Below are 19,285 nucleotides of genomic sequence, written 5' to 3' on the forward strand. Positions count from 1 at the left end.
GAGTCACTGGAAAGCAAGGGACCCCTGATGGCAGGGAGAAATGGGAGGCCATCCATTCAGAAGCCTGGTGTTGGGAGGAAGTCCATGGAAGCTCTAAGTGTAGGCCTGGCAAGCAGAGAGGAGGGGCCAGAGGAGGGCACAGGAAAACAGAATAAGGGGTAGGGGTGAGTGTGTAACACTCCCACCTCTCCTTGACCTAAAAGTCTTAAAGAAAGATGCAGATAAATAGATCGCCAGGGTTGGTTGGTTGGTGTGTACTCGTCACGGGCCTCTGTGGACTTGCTCCCGTGCCTCTTCCCCACCCTCCCTTGGGAGCATCTCTGATCTCCCTCATCCAGCAAGGTGTGGCCCACACACTGTCCCATCCCCTCTGTCCATCCCCACGCCCTAGAGTTGTGTTTTGTGTTTACTCAAGAACAAGGCCGTTCCTGTTTTCTGCCTCCCTTCTCAAGTCTTGCCCTCCGGTCCCAGTCTACTCTTGGATTCCACGCAGTGCAGAGGTTACAAAAAGAGGCAAATGCGTGTTTGTGTGAGGTCACTAAACCAGGCAGTGTGACTCTAGAGTCTTCCCTCCTGGTTGAAAAGTCAATAGAAGAAGGCCTTCAGGACTGCCATTTGGTCATGCCTACAGTATCAAAGACTAAAGGAAAAATGAACAAAGCACAAGTCGGTATGTACTTTCCAATAATTTTTTTGTTTTTAATATCAATTGATGTTTTAAAAAATACAGAGGTGTTTGACACAGAATAGCACCATTGTGTAGGACACACACAGTTCCTGCGCCCGGCACCTGAAGGGGGCTCTTCTTGCCTGGGCTGGGGACAGTCACTCAGGGGGCGTTTGACTCACACCAGTTAGTTTCCTGCCTCTGCCTCGACCCAAAGGTCTTACAGGAAGACAATAAATAAATAGAACACCGAGATTTTATTTTGCAGTCTGCCCAGTTCAGGTCTCTCAGAAAGAGAGAGGAGAAAAGTCCACACTGTTGAGCGGGTGGGATGAATGGACATCAGGTCAGGTCAGCCATTCAGTGCAGAGCCCTAGAGTGACTGGGACTGGAAAATACTTGGGTCCTCTGGGTTGGCAATGGATTGTGTTGTTTGTGGGTTCGGGTTTTTACAAGAAGCAGACAGGCCCTATGTCCACACCAAATTCCTGCTCAGGCCCTCCTATGTCCATGGGTGCAATGTCAATGATGGGGAGACGCGAGGTCTTCTGTGACCGGTACTCGATCATAGTCTTGCCCCACTTACCGGTGTGTTTCTAGGGGAGAAAGAGAGGAGACACTGTCCAATGCCAGCTGCCCAGGACCCCAAAAAGGAGCATCACAGAACACAAAGTGTAAAACACGCTCAGGGCTCCCCCGACCTCTCCTTGGCTTGCTGAAGCCCTCTCCACGCCAGCTTCTGTCCTTACCAGCAAGTCCCCCTCCACCTGCTCCCTCCCCCACAGTGAGCGTCTCTTCACTCCATCCCCAAGGCAGACTCACACACACGCCATGTGAATACTCCTACGAGAGTAACTGGACGTGCCAGGTAGGACTTCTTTCCCCTGAGCCCAGGGAGTGAAGAAGATACAACAATGGCACCTTTCCCTCCCCTGGCACTCCGCACGCCTTCTCTACATAACCCCTCACGCTCACCTCTTGAGGATCCTATCACCTTAGGCCTATGACACCTGCTGTGGACCAACCCTCTGCCTGCTCCAGCCAGCCCGACTCACCGTGCAGCCATCCTTCAGGACAGTATATGTGAACCTGCTGTTGCCCTCAGCCCGGATCTCCACATCATTGGAGCCCTGGATGAGCAGGGCCTTCTTGAGGTTGCCAGCCGCTTCATCCAGGTAGGCAATGCTGTTCTTGCAGTGGTAGGTGATATTCTGGGAGCCCTCGGTGGACAGCAGGCGTAGGAAGGTCATCTGGACGTTGGCAGTGTTGGGAGCCAGGTTGTCATCTCCATAGCTGAACTGTCAGGGCAGAGAGCGATGGCGTGAGGCCCAGAGGCAGTGTCCAGTGGGATCGTGGTTAAGAATACTCTTCCTCCTCTTTCCCTCTTCCGAAGCCTCCAAGAAAAGTGGTGGGCGAGGTGCCACCAACTTCAAGGGAGAAAGAAGAGAAGGGTTCTGAGGAGCCGTCTGGGGCCCAGAGCATACAGCTACTCACGTGGAAGCCACCGTTGATGGTTTCTCCGAACCAGATGTGCTTCTTGTCCTTGCTCTTGCTGCTCCACCAGTTCTTCTTGGGAACACTCGCCGGGTTGGGGTAGACGCAGGTCTCGCCAGTCTCCATGTTGCAGAAAACCTTCATGGCGTCCAAGGTGCAGCCCTGGTTGGGGTCAATCCAGTAGTCTCCTGCAGGGGGAGGAGGCAGTACCCCATTGGGGCTCAGACAGGCACACACATACTCCCGAGAGGGCCAGGCCTGCCTGGGAGAGACGGAAAGGCTTCCCAGGACACAAGGGGGAGAGGCACAGGCTGTGAGGGCCACGTGTGGCCAAAGGGAGGGGAGATGCAGGGATCTGGGAGCAAGGAGACCTGGACGGGAAAGTCTGATGCTAAACAGGGGCGCAAGCAACAGGGCAGGAGCAGCGCCTGCCTGGTGGATGGAACTCTACCCTCAAGTCACGTCTGCCAAGTAGCCATGGCAGGACGGGAGCCAGGGCTGAGGTATCTCTGCTGTGAAATGGAGGAGCAACCATCCACCAGAACCTTCCAGGCCTGGCTCTGGCCTGTGCTACGAGCGGTCTCCTCCCTCATTCTGATGGGGGCCATGCCCTGCACACTCACCGCTCTTCCATTCAGGGTGGCAGAGTTTCAGGTCCCGGCAGGTGCGAGCGGGGTTCTTGCGGGAGCCCTCGGGGCTGCGGATGCTCTCAATCTGGTTGTTGAGGGACTTGAGCGTGGCATCCACCTCGGCGTCGTGCTGTCTCAGGTTGCCAGCTGCCTGGTCGGCCCGCATGTACTGCAGGGGGTCGGGGCCCTTCTCTCTCTGGCCTAGGCCAGCAAAGGCAGACATGTCGATGCCAGGGCCAGGGGGACCTGGAGGGCCAGGGGGTCCGGGGTTTCCAGGAGGACCCTGTAGCAGGAAACGGAAATCAGCCAGGAATTGTGGGGATGTGCCCCTCCTGCGTACATCCCCACTTGCTAGAATATACTAGTGTCTTCTTCTAGACACTGGGTGGGGGAGGGGTGCAGCAGCCCAGGACCAAGAAAAATCACAGCATTTCCCTACTTCTTCATCAGCCCCTCTCTCCTGTTTCCCAGCACCAAGCAGGACCCTCTGAACCTCCAGGGAAGACCCAGGACACAGGATGCCATCTTCACTAGCTGCAGGCGGATGCCCTGAAAGAGGCCCTTGGCACCAGAGAGCCCGAGCCTCCCAGATGCTGGGGACAGGCCAGACAGCGGGGAAGAGTCAGGACACTTACAGCCGGGCCAGTTTCGCCCGAACGTCCGCGGGGACCAGGAGGTCCAATGGGGCCAGGGATTCCATTAGCACCATCTTTGCCAGAGGGACCGACGGGACCAGGAGGACCCTGCAGGCCAGGAGAGAGGAGCCGTCAGCAAAGGCAGGGGTGTGGCGGGGGGGGGGGGGGAGGGGGGGCTGGTCGGGTGGCTGTCCTGATGGGAAGCCCTGCAGCTTCACATTTCTCAGAGGGCCCAGACTTGTCTCCACTGGGCCAGGGACCAGCAGGATGGCTTCACGGCTCTTCTGCCATCCTGAGCTCCTCTTTGTCGAATCCTATTCCCAGTGGGCCCAGCTGACAGCCAAGAGCTGTTCTCATGTTCATCCAGCCTGTGATCTCAGGGGGTTTCTGGCCACAGTCACCCTGAGCCCGTCGTCCTTCCACCTCCGAGCGAGGCCCCCTGAGCCCCAGGCTTCCCTCCCCATCAGAGCGCCCACACCTGGCCCCACCCCCGAGGAAGGACTCACTGCATCTCACTTACTCTAGGGCCAGAAGGACCAGCAGGACCAGAAGCACCTTGGTCTCCAGAAGGACCCTGTGCAGAAGGAAGAAGCAAAAGTCAGAGGTCAGCACAGACAGGGCCCCATCTTCCAGGATGGGAAGCCTTCTTAAATATGTATACGATACATGTCCCCCCTCCCCCGTCCTTTCCATTTGCTCCTCCCTCCAACCCCAAGGAAGTCTTGGAAATTTTTCTTTTGGTCCTGGATATTTCTTAGCATGATCCCAAGCTGGGTTAGCTGCATGGGACACTCAAGTGAGCTCTGAGCAGTGGGAGGCACCTGGGAGACATGCACAGACAGCAATACTCACAGGAGGGCCGGGCAGACCCTGCAGACCAGTGAAGCCACGGTGTCCCTTCAGTCCCCTCTCACCAGCCTCTCCAGCTTCTCCTTTGTCACCTCGGGGACCTTGAGGACCCTGGGAATGAGACAGACACAGGTTGGGTCAGGTTGACTGGGGTAGAGGCCTCTTGCTGGCCTCACCTGAGCCAAGGAGTCCGAGGATCCACACAGTCCCCACTGACCTCCAAGCCTGCCCCAGTTAGGAACCCAACAGAGGACACTCAGATACTCACTGGGATTCCCCGGGCTCCTGCTGGTCCTGCAGGGCCCATGGGGCCTTGTGCGCCCTGTGAGGGAGAGAGTGGGAACTCTGTCAGCAAAACCCTCCTCTGCCTATGGCCCGGACTGGGCCCCAAGACTCCCTGGACCCAGGGATGCATCCAGGGCCTGGGAGTCAGGCACGTAGTGGACGAGCTCCCAGCTCACTTGGCCACCCTTCTCCGCTTCCAGCTTTTACTGAATTAAGGATACTCACAGCTTCTCCTCGGTCTCCCTGCTTTCCAGTTGGGCCAGCGGGGCCAGGAGAGCCAGGGGGCCCAGGGGCTCCAGGAGCACCCACGGGACCAGTCTCACCACGATCACCCTGTCAGGAGAGAGGTCTCAGGCTTAGAGAAGAATGTTCCAGAAAATCCATGGAGAAAAGGCCCTTGCAAACTGAGACAAGACTCTGACTCCAGCCTACCACCTGGGGCTGACCTGGTAGGCCCAACAGAATATTCTCCTGTCCCACTGCTCATAGAGACACCGAGATATTCACCTTGACTCCAGCCGCACCATCTCTGCCAGGGGGGCCATCAGCACCAGGGCTTCCCTGGACAAGAGGAAACAAGATGCCATTAGAGCTGCCCCTGCCAGACTCCCGTTCTTTTCCTCCCTTCTCCCGTCGGGAGCCCCAGGCTTGTTCCCTTCCATCCTGCTAAAGCTTTGGAAGCTCAACAAGCTTCCTTCTGCCTTCCTGCCCACGTACCAGTTCTTAGTCTCTGTGTCCCTCTCTCTCTCCCATCACGACCTTCCATCGCAGCTGGGCACTTGGGCCCATCCCATCATCCCCTCCTCCAGGGCACCAGGACTGGGCCTAGCTGGCCCGGCACGCCTCTCCCTGGGAAGGGCCACACACACAGTGTGTCCCATTGCTCACCTCTCGTCCAGGTTCGCCAGAAGGACCAGTCAGGCCAGGAGGACCCACGGGGCCGGGGGGACCTCGGTCGCCAGATGCTCCGGGAGCTCCCTGCTTGCCAGGCTCACCCTGGAGGGACAGCGACAAAGAGGATGAGTGTGCACTCTAAGAATCCCGTCCTGGGACATACTGAGCCCTTCCAAAGAAAGGGCTGACAGAGAGACGGTGCTGAGGGTGCAGAGTAGGGGGAAATCTCAGGGGGTGGTATTGCTTCTGCAGAGACCAGGCCACCAAGAGCACTGAGTGAAGAACACCAGCCGGAGCCAGGCTGGGCCCAGTTCACCAGAGGAAGGGGCATCCTTCACTCACCGATGGGCCAGGCAGGCCGGGGAATCCTCTCTCACCACGTTGTCCAGGAAGACCAACAATGCCCCTTTGACCAGCCAGACCTTGGGGACCTGGAGGACCATCGGGACCCTAGAGAGGGAAGGCGAGAGTGAGAATTTGAGCTCTGACAGGGAGTGGCCCAGCCATCCACACCCAGCCTGGCCGCCATTCACAGATCCCAGCACTCTTCCCTGGCAGTGGCCCCTCCATGGTGTCCCCTCCTCCTCCATGCCCTCTGAGCTCAGAAGACTTCCTGGCCCAGGCCTGGGAAGGACTTACAGAGGGACCATCATCTCCAGGCTCTCCCTTCTCTCCAGGGGGCCCGGCAGGACCTTGGAGGCCAGGGTCGCCAGCACGGCCAGGGGGGCCGCTGTCTCCTCGAGCACCTTTAGGACCATCTTTTCCAGAAGGACCAGGGGGACCAGGGGGTCCAGGGTTGCCCTAGAAGAGCAAATGCAAGAAATGAGAACTCATCTCACCCTGCCCCATCCAGACTGCCAAAGCCACTGTGGCCCCCTCCACACAAAGGAAGCTTGACCCCCACCCCTGTCTGCTTCTTCCACCTTCCCTCCCAGGAGGGAGCTCTGAGCAGCCAGCCCTGGCTTGTCCAGCCCCACATTTGCTTTCTCTGATCTACTTGGACTTCTTCCTGCCTCCTTTCTTTTAGAAATCTCAATCCCACCATCCCTCAAGGAACAGTTCAAACATGGCTCCTCGGACCCCTAAACCTCTGCACCCACTCCCCCTGCACTTGATTGGTGGTAAACTGGTGACTTTTCACCATCTCTCGTCCCTCCATGGCAGATTCCCTGTGGGCAAAATGTAGAACTTGTACAGGCCGGGAACACAGAATGCGCTCAAGAAATGTGTTGAGGCAATCATGCCAGCCTGTCCTGCCCACTGAGCCAGGAATCTGAGGGTCCAAGCCCAAGCCAGCAGGGAAGGTTGCCCATGGCCACAGCCCTTGCTCGCAGCTGTTTACGAGAACAGGTCCCCGTGATCAATTACTCCCAGGAGTGGGAAAAGGCACAAAGGGATGGAGGCCAGCTTGCACTCTTTGGAGCCCTGCTGGGACTATGCCAGGCTCTTCAACCCCTGCTGTGCCCCTCATGCCAAGAGTAAGGTAAGAACCATCCAGGAGCATCACTTACATTGGAGCCTGGGGGTCCGACACGGCCAGCAGCTCCAGGGAATCCGGTGGCTCCCTATGGGATGAGAAGAAAGACTCTGAATCCCTCAGGCCCTCAGAAGCATCAGGAATCATATCGGGGGACGGACAAGGGTGTCTCAGAGGCTGGTGTGGAAAAGGGCAAGGAGAGCTAGAGAAGGAGAAAGGGCCCCATGGGGTCTGGCTATTGGATCAGGAAGCTGCAGCTTCTCTGCCTCCAGCTCCTGTAGGGGCTGGGGTGAGGAGGTGCATTCAGCTGGGACAGCCAGTGCTTTGGGAGCTGAGCAGGGGGCCTGCCCAGGACCACAGACCTCCCCGGATCACTGCACACCGGCAGAGAGGGGCGCCCGTTCTCCCACATGGCTGTGGGATGGGCTCAGGCTGGCGGCAGAAGCAAGGCTAAGAAAGAAGCGGGTGAGTAAATCCCAGAGCACCACCGTGGGAGCATCTGGCCAGGCCTTCTTCGTGACAGCAGCTGCCGCCCCCAAGGCGCCCTCCACCCCACCTGGTGGGAACAGGGACCTCACTCACCGGGGGGCCTTGAGCACCTCGGGCTCCTTTAGGACCAGTCACACCAGTAGGACCCTGGGAAGGAAGGAGAGAGACAGTGAGGCCTGGTCACCCAGAGGAGAGCTGTGGGCTTCTGGGTATAGGGCCCGTCTGACCCCCAAGAGCTGACTCCCAAGGGGTTAGTTTTCCGAGATGTAGCTTTCTTGTCACTAAAATCCCAGCCTGGAGAAGGCATCACAGGTGGGCCTGCCACCCCCTCCAAGAGAGACTCGTGCTCTAGGAGACCTCGGGGGTGGGGGGGTGGGAGGCCTGGCAGGCATCTGCCCCCTTCCCTCCCCAGGAGCCTGGCTGCGTCGTCCCTGGTCATCTATCCTTAGCCTGCACTCTGTGTCATCTCCTGGCCCCCACACCCTAGACGACATAAGCCAGTTAACTCCTTTTGAACCTCTATCCCCAAGTACAGATTCCTCCCCACAGCTGCTCCCTTCTGGGGCTGGGGCAGCAGCAGGCTCTAACATCTGCCAGGTAGAAGGGCTTCAGCTTGGGGTGACACCCATGCCTCCTGTCCAGGCCCCTCATCCTGCACGCCAACATCCCTATCCCATGGGAACAGCTCCTGGGGCTGCTCACTGCTACCCACCTGAGGTCCAGGAGCTCCAGAGGGGCCCTGAGGACCCGGGGCACCAGCATCACCTTTCTGGCCAGCCTCTCCTTGCTCGCCCTTGGCACCTGGCTGGCCATCAGCACCCTGTCCCGAGGAGGAGGAAGCAGATGAGTTAGAGGCAAGCCAGATACTCCACATTCTTCCAAAAGGGCCAGAGCTCTGGGTGAGTGGGTGGGTCAGTAAATGAGCGAGTGAGCGAGCTGCTCTAAGATGGGACTGTGAGATCAGCGTGGAGGTTCAAGGAAAGACAGAAGAGGCCATTTCCCTCTTCTTTACATTCTGTCCCTCCCTCCCCCACAGGCTAGAAGGTGCCCTCAGGTGTAGAGCTGGCCTGAGCAGAGGGGTGGGAAGGAGGGTGGACAGGGATACTCACGGGAGGTCCTGCGAATCCAGCGGGCCCAGGAGGGCCAGTCTCTCCACGTTCACCCTGTGGGAGAGAGGGCCCAGGAGAGGTAAGGCCCTATGCCTGCCTGCTTCTGTCCTCTCCTATAACCCAGGCCCTTGTGGCCCAGCCCTTGCATAGAAAGCCCAGAGACAGGACATGCAGACAGCCTCCAGGAAGCTCTGTCCTAAATACAAGGGACCCACTTCAGAAGACCTCTCTTGGTCAGAGGATCTGGCGACCCGAAGGCCCTCCACCTCGACCGCATCATGGAGATGAGGCCTTCTCTCTCCATTCTCATCTCTGCTTCCTCCCCCAGACCCAAAGGGCCAGGCTGAGAGGCAGGGCGGCTTCTCTTGCTCCCAGGGGCCTGGGCACAGGGGCAGATACTCACCGGGGCGCCACGAGCACCAGCAGTTCCCGCAGGACCAGGAGGTCCAACTTCTCCCTAGGGTGGGGAGGGGAGATGAGAGCCACAGGTAAGGGGTGGGGGTCAGAGTGGGGACCTTAAAGAGCAAAGTGCATCCAGGGAGCCCTGCAGCAGATGGCCTGTTTTCTCCTTGTAGCTTCAGTCCGAGAGGTACTTCCTGGGGCCTCTGCTGAATGCTGGCTTACCGGCCCCCTCCCTCCCTGCAACAGCTCCGCTGGATGGGGTGCACAGCCTCTGACTCTGCTTTTAAGAAGACTCCCACCCCTCACTCCTTGCAGCTACTAGTGGGCAGGAGGGTGCTAGCTGTTGAGTGAGGAGAAGAGACGGCAGTCTTTGGCAGGAGATGCGCAGGTGTGATAGGGGAGGGGAGCCATGAGCGAAGGGAGCTGTGACTCACCTTCTCACCATTGGCACCGGCAGGGCCAGGGGGGCCAATGGGACCAGTCAGGCCCTAGGGAGAAAGGAGACAAAGGTGAGGGAGGAAGAGTTGACCAGGGACTTGGAGCCCCGTAGGGAGTCTGGGGACCTCACACCCGTGGCCCCAGCCTTGTCAGGAGAGTCCCAAAGCTGCCCAGCCTGCGCAACTGAGATAGGACAGGGGCTGTGCTCACACACTGCGCTTCTGTGCCCAGAGCGCAGGGCTGGAGACCCACGGGGTCCCCAGGGTGCCTGCAGCCAGCATTCACTTACTCGTCCACCGTCCTTCCCAGGGGCTCCCTCGGGGCCTTTCTCACCAACGTCACCCTGTGGGATAGAGAAGATGGGCCACCTCAGGAGGGGGCTCTGGCTCCGTGTCACCCTGGCTGAGGCTGCAGGCACAGCTCAGCTCCTGGCCCAGCAGGATTGGCTATGGGTTCAGGGTGAGAGGCGTGAGATGGAGGGAAGGGTTGGGAGAGGGGGGTCACTAAAAGACAAATAGTGCCTGGGGTGGGTGGGTGGGGGGGAGGTCTCCAAGTTCCTCAAGAGGATTAACTAGGGACCCCCCCCCCCCGCCCAGGTGCTGTGGGGAGGGGATGAGTGTGGCACAGGGAAGCGCAGCTTTGGGGGAGGCACAGTCGGCCTGGTACTCACCCTGTCTCCCTTGGGCCCAGCGATGCCAGCTGCTCCCCTCTCACCAGGCATCCCCTGCAGACCTGGAGGGCCCTGAGCCCCAGGGGGGCCGGCTGGGCCAGATGCGCCCTGTGGGGTGGGGGTAGAGGCGTCTGTGGTGGGCAGCACCTGCCCAGGACCCCAGCACCCAAGCCCCCCTTCCTCCCCTGCCAGGCCTCCTTTCTGTCTTGTCTTCCATCTTCCCTTCTTCTGCCCCATTCCCCCTCCCCTCCCCCAGCAGGGCCTCCTAGGCTGACCCAGACAACCCCAACAGCCTCACTTACTTTGGGGCCGTCCGTGCCAGGAGTGCCAGGGAGGCCGCGGGGACCCTGGAGGCCCTGGGCACCGGGAGAGCCACGTTCACCTGGGAAACCTCGTTCACCCTGTGGCAGAGACACCATGGGGCAGTCAAGTGAGAGTGATGGGGCAGAGGCCCAGGAAAAGGCAGGGGGGCAGCAAGCAGAGTGGGGCCCCGGGACCCGGGCGCGGTTCTGCAGGGCCAGGCTGGCAGAAATGCACAGGGAAAGAGCAGGTCCGAGGGCACCACCAGAAACGGCCAATGCTTACCCTGGGACCCACGAGGCCGGGGGCTCCAGCTTCACCAGGAACACCCTGGAGAACAAACAAAGGCGTGTGAAAGAGGGGAAGATTTGATGTCCTGCAGCCAGGGAGGAGCATCCCTCCCTCTGGAGGCTGAGCTGGGATGTGGCCCGGACACTCCCGGCCTCGTGGGGCTCCTTGTGCCCTCCTGCAGAGCAGAAGAGACCTTCCCATCTAAATAGTTTGCAGGTTCAAAGAGCCCCACACTCACCTGGTCACCTGGCTTTCCACCTTCACCTGGGGGACCGGGAGGGCCAGGAAGTCCCTAGAAGGCAGTGACATGCGTTAGCAAGAGAGTAAGTTTACTCCTCCCGCCCTCCAGGGAGGCCCAGCACAAGGCAAGAGCCAGGACTGTAGGGAAGCCTCACCCCCCTGGCCCCCATGAGAGGGGCGGGCCCTCCACCCGCAGTGCCTACTACCGCCCGCAGAACCCCGGGCTTGGAAAGGACTGAAAAGGGGGCCCAGTCCGGCCACCTACCTGGAACCCAGATGGCCCAGGGGCACCCTGCTCGCCTCGTTCACCGGCAGGTCCCTGCAGAAGGAAACAAACGTGACCCGAGCGCTCCGGAGAATCTAAGAGCCTCGGACACAGGGCACTGGGGTGGCCAGCAGGAGGACAGGCCAGACACCCCCCTGCACCGCCCAACAAGGTTGCAGGAGTGTGTGCCTCGCTATTCTCCCACCAATGACCTGCACTCCTGAAACAGGGGTGGGGTCCACACTGCCTTGGCTGAGTGGGTCTGGTGTCCCGCATGAGCCCACACCCAAACTGTTAGTTTCAATGTCGAGCGGGCCTGAGGTGCCTCGGCCTCCACGCCACCGCCCCCGTGCCCACAGGGCCACCTAGAGAGGCCAGGCAGGTACTTACAGCGGGTCCGGGGGGCCCCGCAGCACCGGTCTCACCATCTTTGCCGGGAAGACCCTAGAGGGAAGGGAAAAGGGTGAGGTCCTGACACACGCTCTTCAGTTCTGTGGACCCCAGTACTGGGCAGGCACAGTCGGTGACCCTGAGTTTCCATGATCCCCCAACCTGAACTCCATTTCTCCCCGCTTCCTTTCCTGAGCCCCTCCTTTTCCCAGTCTTGCTCAGCATGGGAGCCTTCCCCATCTCCCGGCTACTGACCAATAGCAACTAGAAGTCATCCTGTGTGGACTCCCAAAGGCCCTAGAGAAGCATGGACTTCTCAGCCACAGGACTCCACGCTGCTAACTAGGGACCCCAGGAGCATGCCACGGGATTCCTCTCCCCTTGAGGGTGTCCAGCCAGCACCAATGCGTGGGTAGTGAGACGGGGTACTTACTCTCAGTCCAGGGGCACCAGGAAGTCCCTTCTCACCAGCCTTGCCAGGTTCGCCCTGGAGGAAAGAGTGCAGGACCATGAAGGGAGGGTTTTGGGGGGGCGGGGGGTAGAGCAGGTGGGGGAGCCTGGGACTTGGGGCCACAGCCTGACGGACAGGAAAAGCTCAAGCTGAGAATCAGCACCTTCTCTTACGCTCAGAGGGTGTGGCAGCACTGCCCATGGAACAATGTCACGGCTGAGATGTCCCGAAGCTCTAAAGAGCCCCGGGTTTCCCCAGATCACATGCACTCCTGTGGGACATGGAGGCCCCAGCTGCTCATGGCACCCAGGATCCCACTCAGACCTGCCCTTGGTTAACTCTCTTTAGGAGCCAGTCCTTTCCACAGGGGGCAAGGAGGTAGGTGGCACCATGTGGAAGGAAATGGAAGGGCAGGTTATTACTTACATTGGCACCTTTGGGGCCGGGGAAACCCATGACACCAGGCTGCCCACGAGCACCCTGAGGACCTGGAGGTCCAGGACGACCATCTTCACCAGGGGCTCCCTGAAAGAGAGGACACCGTTCTCAGAATGTAGACGCTCTTCCCACATCCGTCCATCCACCTACTAAGTGCCTACTATGTGGCAGGCACAGGGCAAGGCAACGACCAGATGCACAGCACAGGGACTGAGCAAGGTTTCAACCAGCAGCCCTCACTGCACATGTGGACCCCTGTCAGCAACAAGGTACTGCTTAAATTAGAAGTTTTGCCTCTCACGGTGCACACCAGGCTTCGTCTTCCCCCGAGGAAAGGCCCGAATGCACAACGGGGTGGCACTTCCAGAGCTCCACACCCGGCCCTGGTACCTACCATCTGCACCCCTCCCCTGTTCTCAAAATTCACGGGCTGCCCCCCATCCAGACTCCTGTCTGTCTTCCTACCTGCCTCCTCAAGGATATCCCCTCAACCTCTCCCAACAACTCCAAATGGTAGACTTACAGAAGGACCAACTTTGCCTTGAGGACCGGCATCACCGGGGCGTCCAGTGAGACCCTTTGTTGAGGAGAGAGACAGAGGGTGGGCGGGCGTCGGGGCAGGCCCCAGGTCCTCCCGATCCTCAGCACAGGGCTGGAGGGAGCAGGTGGGGAAGGGCACGAGGACTCCCGATCACAGTCGGAAGTCAAGGACAAAGGCGGCTGGGCTACTTACCCGGGCTCCAGGAAGGCCAGGCTCTCCGGGACGGCCAGGATCGCCGTTGGCACCCTTGGGGCCAGCAAGGCCGCTGGGCCCTCGCTCTCCAGGGGCTCCCTACACAAGGGGAGGCAGCAGTCATCAGCAGGCCATTTGACCAGCCACGCAGGGACCCCAAGCCCTTTTTCCCCCCACTCACCTTTGGACCTGCCAGACCATCTTGACCTGGGAAGCCACGGTTGCCAGGAGCACCCTAGGAAGAAGTGGGAGGGCAGGTGGTGAGTGACAATGGCCCCTGACCCAACGGTGACTCCAGGGAGCCCAGCCAGGCTTCGGGGGATCAGTCCCACCAACCCACAGTTTCTGTGGGGCTGTAGCTATGGCCGGCAAGATTCCGAGAGAGTAACTTCTTGGGCCTGACCTGGGGAGTAGCTCAAACCATTTCATGCCCTCCTGGGGGCATGGGGTACAAATAAGAAGGGCTCCCTGTCCCCGTGGCATTGAGTGGAGAAGAGAGGAATCTGATACTCAGGCCACAGGACTGGACAAGAACACAGAACCACCAAGACTCCACTTCCACGTTCAGGTCACACCCATAGAAAGTGGGGACTAGGAGTCCCCTTACCTCTAGAGTAAGAGCCCACTTACTCTTTCTCCAGGGGGACCAACGGGCCCAGCACCACCAGGCTCTCCACGGGCACCTCTCTTGCCTTCCTCACCAGCAGGACCAGGGGCTCCTTGGGGGCCAGCAGGGCCCTGAGAAGCAGCACAAAAGAGAAACAGGGTGAGTCTTCACCTGACCCCGGGTCAATCACTGACCTGGCATGTGGTGGAAGTGACCTTGGCCATTATTTCAGGGCTAGGGGATTTGGGGAAGAGGGGCCGTAGAGGGTCAGCCCAGGAAGAGCAGAAGTGGCCCGGTGGGAAGAGAGAGGGTGTAAGGGTCAAAGATGGGAGCTGAAGCTGCATCAGCTTCTCAACCCCGATATGTCCCCCTCCCCAGACACAGCCTGAGGGGTCCCAGATTAGGGGACAGGGCTATGGAGGAGTAGGGCAGTGGGCGGGGGGATGGCCTTGGGCCCAAGAGCTGGTGGGCAGATACTCACAGGCTCTCCCTTGGGGCCTTGTTCGCCTTTGAAGCCAGCAATACCAGGCTCACCCTTGAGAAAAGACAGAGGCAGGTTGTCACGCTGGGTTCTCTCCATGGACCCTGCCCCCATCTCCAGAAACCCTTAAAGGCATGCCCCCCCCAGCCCCCAACAAAGGACACTGGTGTGAGTGCAGGAAGGAGGGATGGCGGGGTTTGACCCCGATGGTATCGATGGGACTTGGGGTTCACTCTGGGTCTTACCGTCTGACCTTTCGGGCCCAGCGGACCAGTTGCACCTTGAGGGCCAGGTGGACCACGGGGCCCAGGGAAGCCGGGAGCACCAGCGATGCCCGGAGCACCCTGTCAGCATGAGTAGAAGAGAGGGGCATCAGGAGAGGGGGCAAGGAGGGACTGACCCCACCTGGAGGAGCCAAATCCAAGGGCAACACTCACAGCAGATCCTTTGGCTCCAGGAATTCCATCAGTTCCAGGGTTACCCTGAGGAAAGAGATGGGGTCATTATGAAGTAAGTAGCAAAGAATAAACCCCAGCTACCTCCCTGCCCTCCCAGACCACAGGCCCAGGGGCTGGGCCAGCAGCTGGCCGTCCCAGACATGGTCCTGCTGGGGGTTTCTGGGACAGGATGGGGTTGGAAGGAGACCTGCCCCTAGAGATCAGGGAGCAGGTGCTGGGCCTAGATGAAGGTTTGATTGGTGGGGCTCCAAATGGGCTCCACGTCTCTCAGAGGTAAACAGAGTCAAGAGCACCCAGGCCACAGACTTCAGGCCAAAGGGAAGCTGTACTTACAGAGGCACCGGCCGGTCCAGGGGACCCAGGAGTACCAGGTTCACCGCGAGGACCTTGAGCGCCTTCGGGGCCTCGAGCACCAGTGGGGCCAGCTTCACCCTGGATAGAGACAGAGAGGGGTGGAGTGAGGAGACGCCACGGGGCGGGTGGGGGGCAAAGACCTCTCCTCGGCCAGCAACAGCTCAGGGACAGAAAGCGGAGTTGCACACACTGCACCCACTGTGTGCGTGCACGAGCGTGTTCCCCACGTGGTCCCACACGCCCCCCCCCCCCCCAGTGAGCTCGCCAACCTGATGCCTTCCCCCCACACCTCCTCCGCTCTCCGTCTCCCCTCCACACTTTAACCCCCCACAGCAAATGCACACCTCCGTGCTATGGCATCGGGCCTCAGGAAGGCCAGTGCTGGGGGGTCCTGCCCACGCTGAGGGGCGTAAGCTGGTAGACGGGCCACTGAGGCGGGCAGCCTTTACCTCCCCCACTCTCCACCTATTCCTTCACCGGGGAAAGGGAGGCCCTTGGACATCTGGACTCAGGGCACCACTCCACTTGCGTCTGGCCAATGTGCGAACACCGCCACCCCCAGGCTCCGGCCCAGGCCTGTCTGAAGCCAGCCAGGAAGCCAGGACGCAAGCAAGCCGGGACGAGCGCCCCACTCCACTTGCCCCTGCTCTGACCACGGTCCAGTCCTCCTCGGCCTCTGGCAGGTCCCGCAACCCCCCAAAATGGCCTCTGCTTTTACTTTCATTTTTTTCCTGAAAGTTACAACTGGCTGCGATCCGGGCTCTCTGGCCGGCCGAGTCCTCTGGGGAGGACTGCTGACCTGGAGGCGGGGCAGAGCCTCCTCAGGTTTCTTCTCAGAACATTCTTGCTCCACTCTTGTAATTATTATTTTCTAAAGGTCAGGCCCCCTCACCTTCCGCTGTCCCTCTTCACAATGGGTCTCCTTCACCCAGCTCCCAGGGCCTCAGACACTGTCTGGTTGCCATGGAAACCCCCAGGAGGGGAAAGGCAACCTGATGCCAGTGACCACATGGAGGCTCCTTATTCATCTCCCGGCTGCCCCAGGAGAGAATTCCCAGGGAACGTGCGCACTGGAATCCTTCTTGGGCCACAGGGGCCTTTCCCTGAACTGGCTGGCCTCCCACTGGCCCCTATTAATCCTTGGAAGAACTCTGTTCACACTGCCTGGAAGAGCCAGGCCCCCGGTGGGGTAGGGGCGAGAGGGAAGCTTGGAGCTATCTCCTTGCCCACTTCCTCCAGCTGTCTTCCGGGTCTAGAGTTTGCCGTCCTCCAGTTCCTGGTCTTCTGCTCCCTCCCAGATCTCCGGTGTCTCCCCATCTTTTCCTCCCTTCCCTGGTCTGACGCTGTAACCGCACCTCCAGCTTCTTATCCTTATATCTCACTTTCCCTTCCATCTGGTGACTGAACCGCCTGGCTCGTCCTTGCCTCCGCAGAGAGCAGCAGTGGGTGGGGGTGGGACACACTCCTCAGAAGGGAAGTGGGGACGGTCCAGGGGGCAGTTGGTGAGGGTGATGGGGTGGGGAGGGGGCGGCTCCCGACTCCACCCGCAGGGCACGTACCTTGGCACCGGGAGCACCAGGGAAGCCAGGACCTCCAGCAGGACCCACGGGACCCTGGAGGAAGGAAGGAGGGGGAGAGGGGAATGCTGTTTCCGGGCAGTGTTGCTGCAACCCCCAAAGGGGTTGCGAGCCACCCCCACACCTCACACTCCTTCCCACCTTTGTACTGATTTTGCACTACATCCATCGTGGCCCAAAGTCCCTGGGCGAAAACCGCCCCCTCTGCCTGAGCCTGGCTTCACGAGGCAAAGCCGGTTTCTAACTACAGACATGGTGAGAAGCAGATGATTCTTTTACCTCCCTATCTATCCCTCCTCAAAAAAATGCCAAGAGGATGGCTGAGAAAAATGAACCGTTGCTTCAAAGCTTGTTATCGACAGGCTAGGGTGATACGGATTCCTCTCCCTTTGCCCAAGAAGCGCCAGCACTGCCAACCCCACTGGGCTGCTGAAAGGGACTCGGCTAAACCTACCACAGATGACAGGCACTTACCGGAGGCCCAGCAGGGCCTGGTTGACCGTCGTTGCCCCGGGCACCCTATAAGCAGGGGGGGAAGAAGCGGCCGTGGTGAGAGGTGCCTGACCAACAGACCAGGCCCTCCCCGCCCACAGTGCCCGCCCCCCCCACAGAAAATGTGGGCGGCGCTGGGCCCCAGGGGCCTCAGGGCTGAGTGGGGGGCTGGCCAGGGATGGGTGCAGGGCAGCCCCCCAGGGAGGAGCAGCCCCAGAACCCCTCCGTGTTGGGGGCAGCAGCGGGCAAATTCTGAGCTTAAACACAGCTTGGGTGCTCTCCTAGCTATTCCATCATTTCTTAAACTTCCATTTAGACCCCAAATATCCCCAACATCAAGGCCAAGTTATCATTTAAAGACTCAGTGAATCAGGCCAAAGGACAATGAAACAGCCAAGCAGCAAACCTCACACAATTCCTCCCACCTGCTCCCAGGGGGAAACACTTCCAGGAGCTTGGTTATCCTCCTTGGTTGAGGCTTGGTTAAGGCCTCCCCTTGGTTAGGTCCGGGATGCCTCTGGGCTCCGCCCTCTCCCCACCCACTCTACACAACCTATTTCTAAGGAAACACAGATGCTGCCGCTGGCCCAGGAAGAAGCCGTGTTCTGCGATAGGGACAGAGCCCTGGGCACAGCCTGAGGACCACGTCTGAGCTCTTGCCCCTGAGAGTCCTTTACACAGAAAGACAGGGCCGCCAGGTCGCTCTCTAGGACTAATTTTGAGGGTTTTCCCCCCAGGTTTGTGGTGAGCACATTCTCCACCCCACCCCCACCCCCACCCCCCCCCCCCCCGCCTTTCTCTCTCAAGGCCCCTCAGGGCCCAGGGAACTTTTACCCAAACTCTAGGAACCATTAGGCTAGGCCCGGCACCTGGTCCTTGGCAGGGGACTGGAGCAGGCCAGAAGGCGACCTTTCCCAAGCTGGGCCCCGCCTGCCTGCCTCTGCCTCTTCTAGGGTGCTGAAGAAGGATGCTTTGGCGGGGAGCTCATATTTTAAATAAGACTCAAATCTTCTTCCTGGCTATGATCCATTTCTCCTGACTGAGATGCTCCAGACTGGCATTAAACAAGAACGCAAGAGGAGACTTGACAGAAAAAAAATGTCAGAGGGAACATAAAGCCTCAGCGTTGGCCACGGCCCATTCTGGGCCAGGCCGGCTGCTTCGGGAAGCTATGGAGCACCTTCCCTCCGGGGGTTGGCCAGTGGAGAGGCCTGGGGCCCAGCATGACCCGCGAGGCCTGTGCTGGCGTCGGTGGCTCTCCCTGCAGCAGAGCTGGGAGAGGGCACAGTCTGGCCCAAGGGGGCACGTGACCACAGCAGGCAGAGGCCAGCCCAGCCCCGTCCCGGGCCCAGCCTTGACACCAGGCCTGCACTTGGAACTGCGTGACGTTGTCAACTTTCTATGCCAAAGCCTATACGCAGCCTGCCAGCCTGACTACTGCGGGGACAGGAACCAGCGGGGAGGAGCAAGGAGCAAGGCCTGCTGTGCTCGGCAAGGAGGAAGAACAGGGATGCGGCTCGTCTCTGCCCCTGACAGGGTGCGGCCACCACAGCTCCGGGCCCGGCCAAAGAGCCACAGGCCAGGTCCTAATAGTCTGCAAAAATAGCAGTGTTTCTTGGCAGCCCCAGCACTCTCTAATCCCCTCACACAAAGTGACCCTGGGACAAGGCACCTCAGCAGCTCCGGGGGACAAACGGGGGTCGGGGCTGCCTGTATCTCACTGATCTGCTCTGGAGGGAAATTTCTGCCAAACCGATACATTATGCAGGAGGCAGCAGAGTGAGTGAAGCTGATTTACTTTGGCCAGCCCTGCAATGGCCTGTGAGGAGGGGCCTCGGAGCCTGGGTGGCTGGGGTATGAGCTCAACCGAAAGCATAATCTTTCTTAAACACAGCTTTCATCACATCACTCGCCTGACCAAGCGCCTACAAGGGCTCTCCATTGCTGAGGGATCAGAAATAAACACCTGCGCCCTCCGCCGCCCGCCGCAAATCCCCTGCAAATCCCTGTGCCCTTCACTTCCCACATCAACAAGAGGCCACCAGAGGCGGAGGCTGCCGAGCAGGGTCTTAAGCTATGCAACCTTTCTGTGCCTCGGTTTCTCCTTCCCTAAAATGGGGAGAAGAACGGAATCTACTTCACAGGATATAAGGGGAGATTCGGTGAGACA

General features: G+C 59.6%; 1 protein-coding gene across 1 annotated transcript in view; it reads right to left on the minus strand.

Annotated features, from left to right (window-relative positions):
• Positions 1-693: 693 nt before the first annotated feature.
• COL2A1 (collagen type II alpha 1 chain) overlaps positions 694-19,285 on the minus strand; it is a 31,180-nt gene continuing 12,588 nt past the window's right edge. The window contains exons 17-54 of the mRNA XM_049627287.1: positions 17,098-17,142; positions 16,606-16,659; positions 15,026-15,124; positions 14,672-14,716; positions 14,480-14,578; positions 14,235-14,288; positions 13,777-13,884; positions 13,328-13,381; positions 13,147-13,245; positions 12,937-12,990; positions 12,402-12,500; positions 11,958-12,011; positions 11,525-11,578; positions 11,135-11,188; positions 10,868-10,921; positions 10,624-10,668; positions 10,341-10,439; positions 10,039-10,146; positions 9,658-9,711; positions 9,365-9,418; positions 8,932-8,985; positions 8,529-8,582; positions 8,132-8,239; positions 7,513-7,566; positions 6,965-7,018; positions 6,093-6,254; positions 5,796-5,903; positions 5,448-5,555; positions 5,067-5,120; positions 4,785-4,892; positions 4,543-4,596; positions 4,278-4,385; positions 3,946-3,999; positions 3,426-3,533; positions 2,785-3,073; positions 2,162-2,349; positions 1,723-1,965; positions 694-1,263 (exon numbers count right to left, since the gene is read on the minus strand). Coding sequence (XP_049483244.1) covers positions 1,117-1,263; positions 1,723-1,965; positions 2,162-2,349; positions 2,785-3,073; positions 3,426-3,533; positions 3,946-3,999; positions 4,278-4,385; positions 4,543-4,596; positions 4,785-4,892; positions 5,067-5,120; positions 5,448-5,555; positions 5,796-5,903; positions 6,093-6,254; positions 6,965-7,018; positions 7,513-7,566; positions 8,132-8,239; positions 8,529-8,582; positions 8,932-8,985; positions 9,365-9,418; positions 9,658-9,711; positions 10,039-10,146; positions 10,341-10,439; positions 10,624-10,668; positions 10,868-10,921; positions 11,135-11,188; positions 11,525-11,578; positions 11,958-12,011; positions 12,402-12,500; positions 12,937-12,990; positions 13,147-13,245; positions 13,328-13,381; positions 13,777-13,884; positions 14,235-14,288; positions 14,480-14,578; positions 14,672-14,716; positions 15,026-15,124; positions 16,606-16,659; positions 17,098-17,142 — 3,441 coding nt within the window. The 3' untranslated portion in view covers positions 694-1,116. The remainder of the gene's footprint in view (positions 1,264-1,722; positions 1,966-2,161; positions 2,350-2,784; positions 3,074-3,425; positions 3,534-3,945; positions 4,000-4,277; positions 4,386-4,542; positions 4,597-4,784; positions 4,893-5,066; positions 5,121-5,447; positions 5,556-5,795; positions 5,904-6,092; positions 6,255-6,964; positions 7,019-7,512; positions 7,567-8,131; positions 8,240-8,528; positions 8,583-8,931; positions 8,986-9,364; positions 9,419-9,657; positions 9,712-10,038; positions 10,147-10,340; positions 10,440-10,623; positions 10,669-10,867; positions 10,922-11,134; positions 11,189-11,524; positions 11,579-11,957; positions 12,012-12,401; positions 12,501-12,936; positions 12,991-13,146; positions 13,246-13,327; positions 13,382-13,776; positions 13,885-14,234; positions 14,289-14,479; positions 14,579-14,671; positions 14,717-15,025; positions 15,125-16,605; positions 16,660-17,097; positions 17,143-19,285) is intronic.

This window comes from Panthera uncia, chromosome B4 (genome assembly GCF_023721935.1).
Source record: "Panthera uncia isolate 11264 chromosome B4, Puncia_PCG_1.0, whole genome shotgun sequence".
Classification (NCBI taxonomy): Eukaryota; Metazoa; Chordata; class Mammalia; order Carnivora; family Felidae; genus Panthera; species Panthera uncia.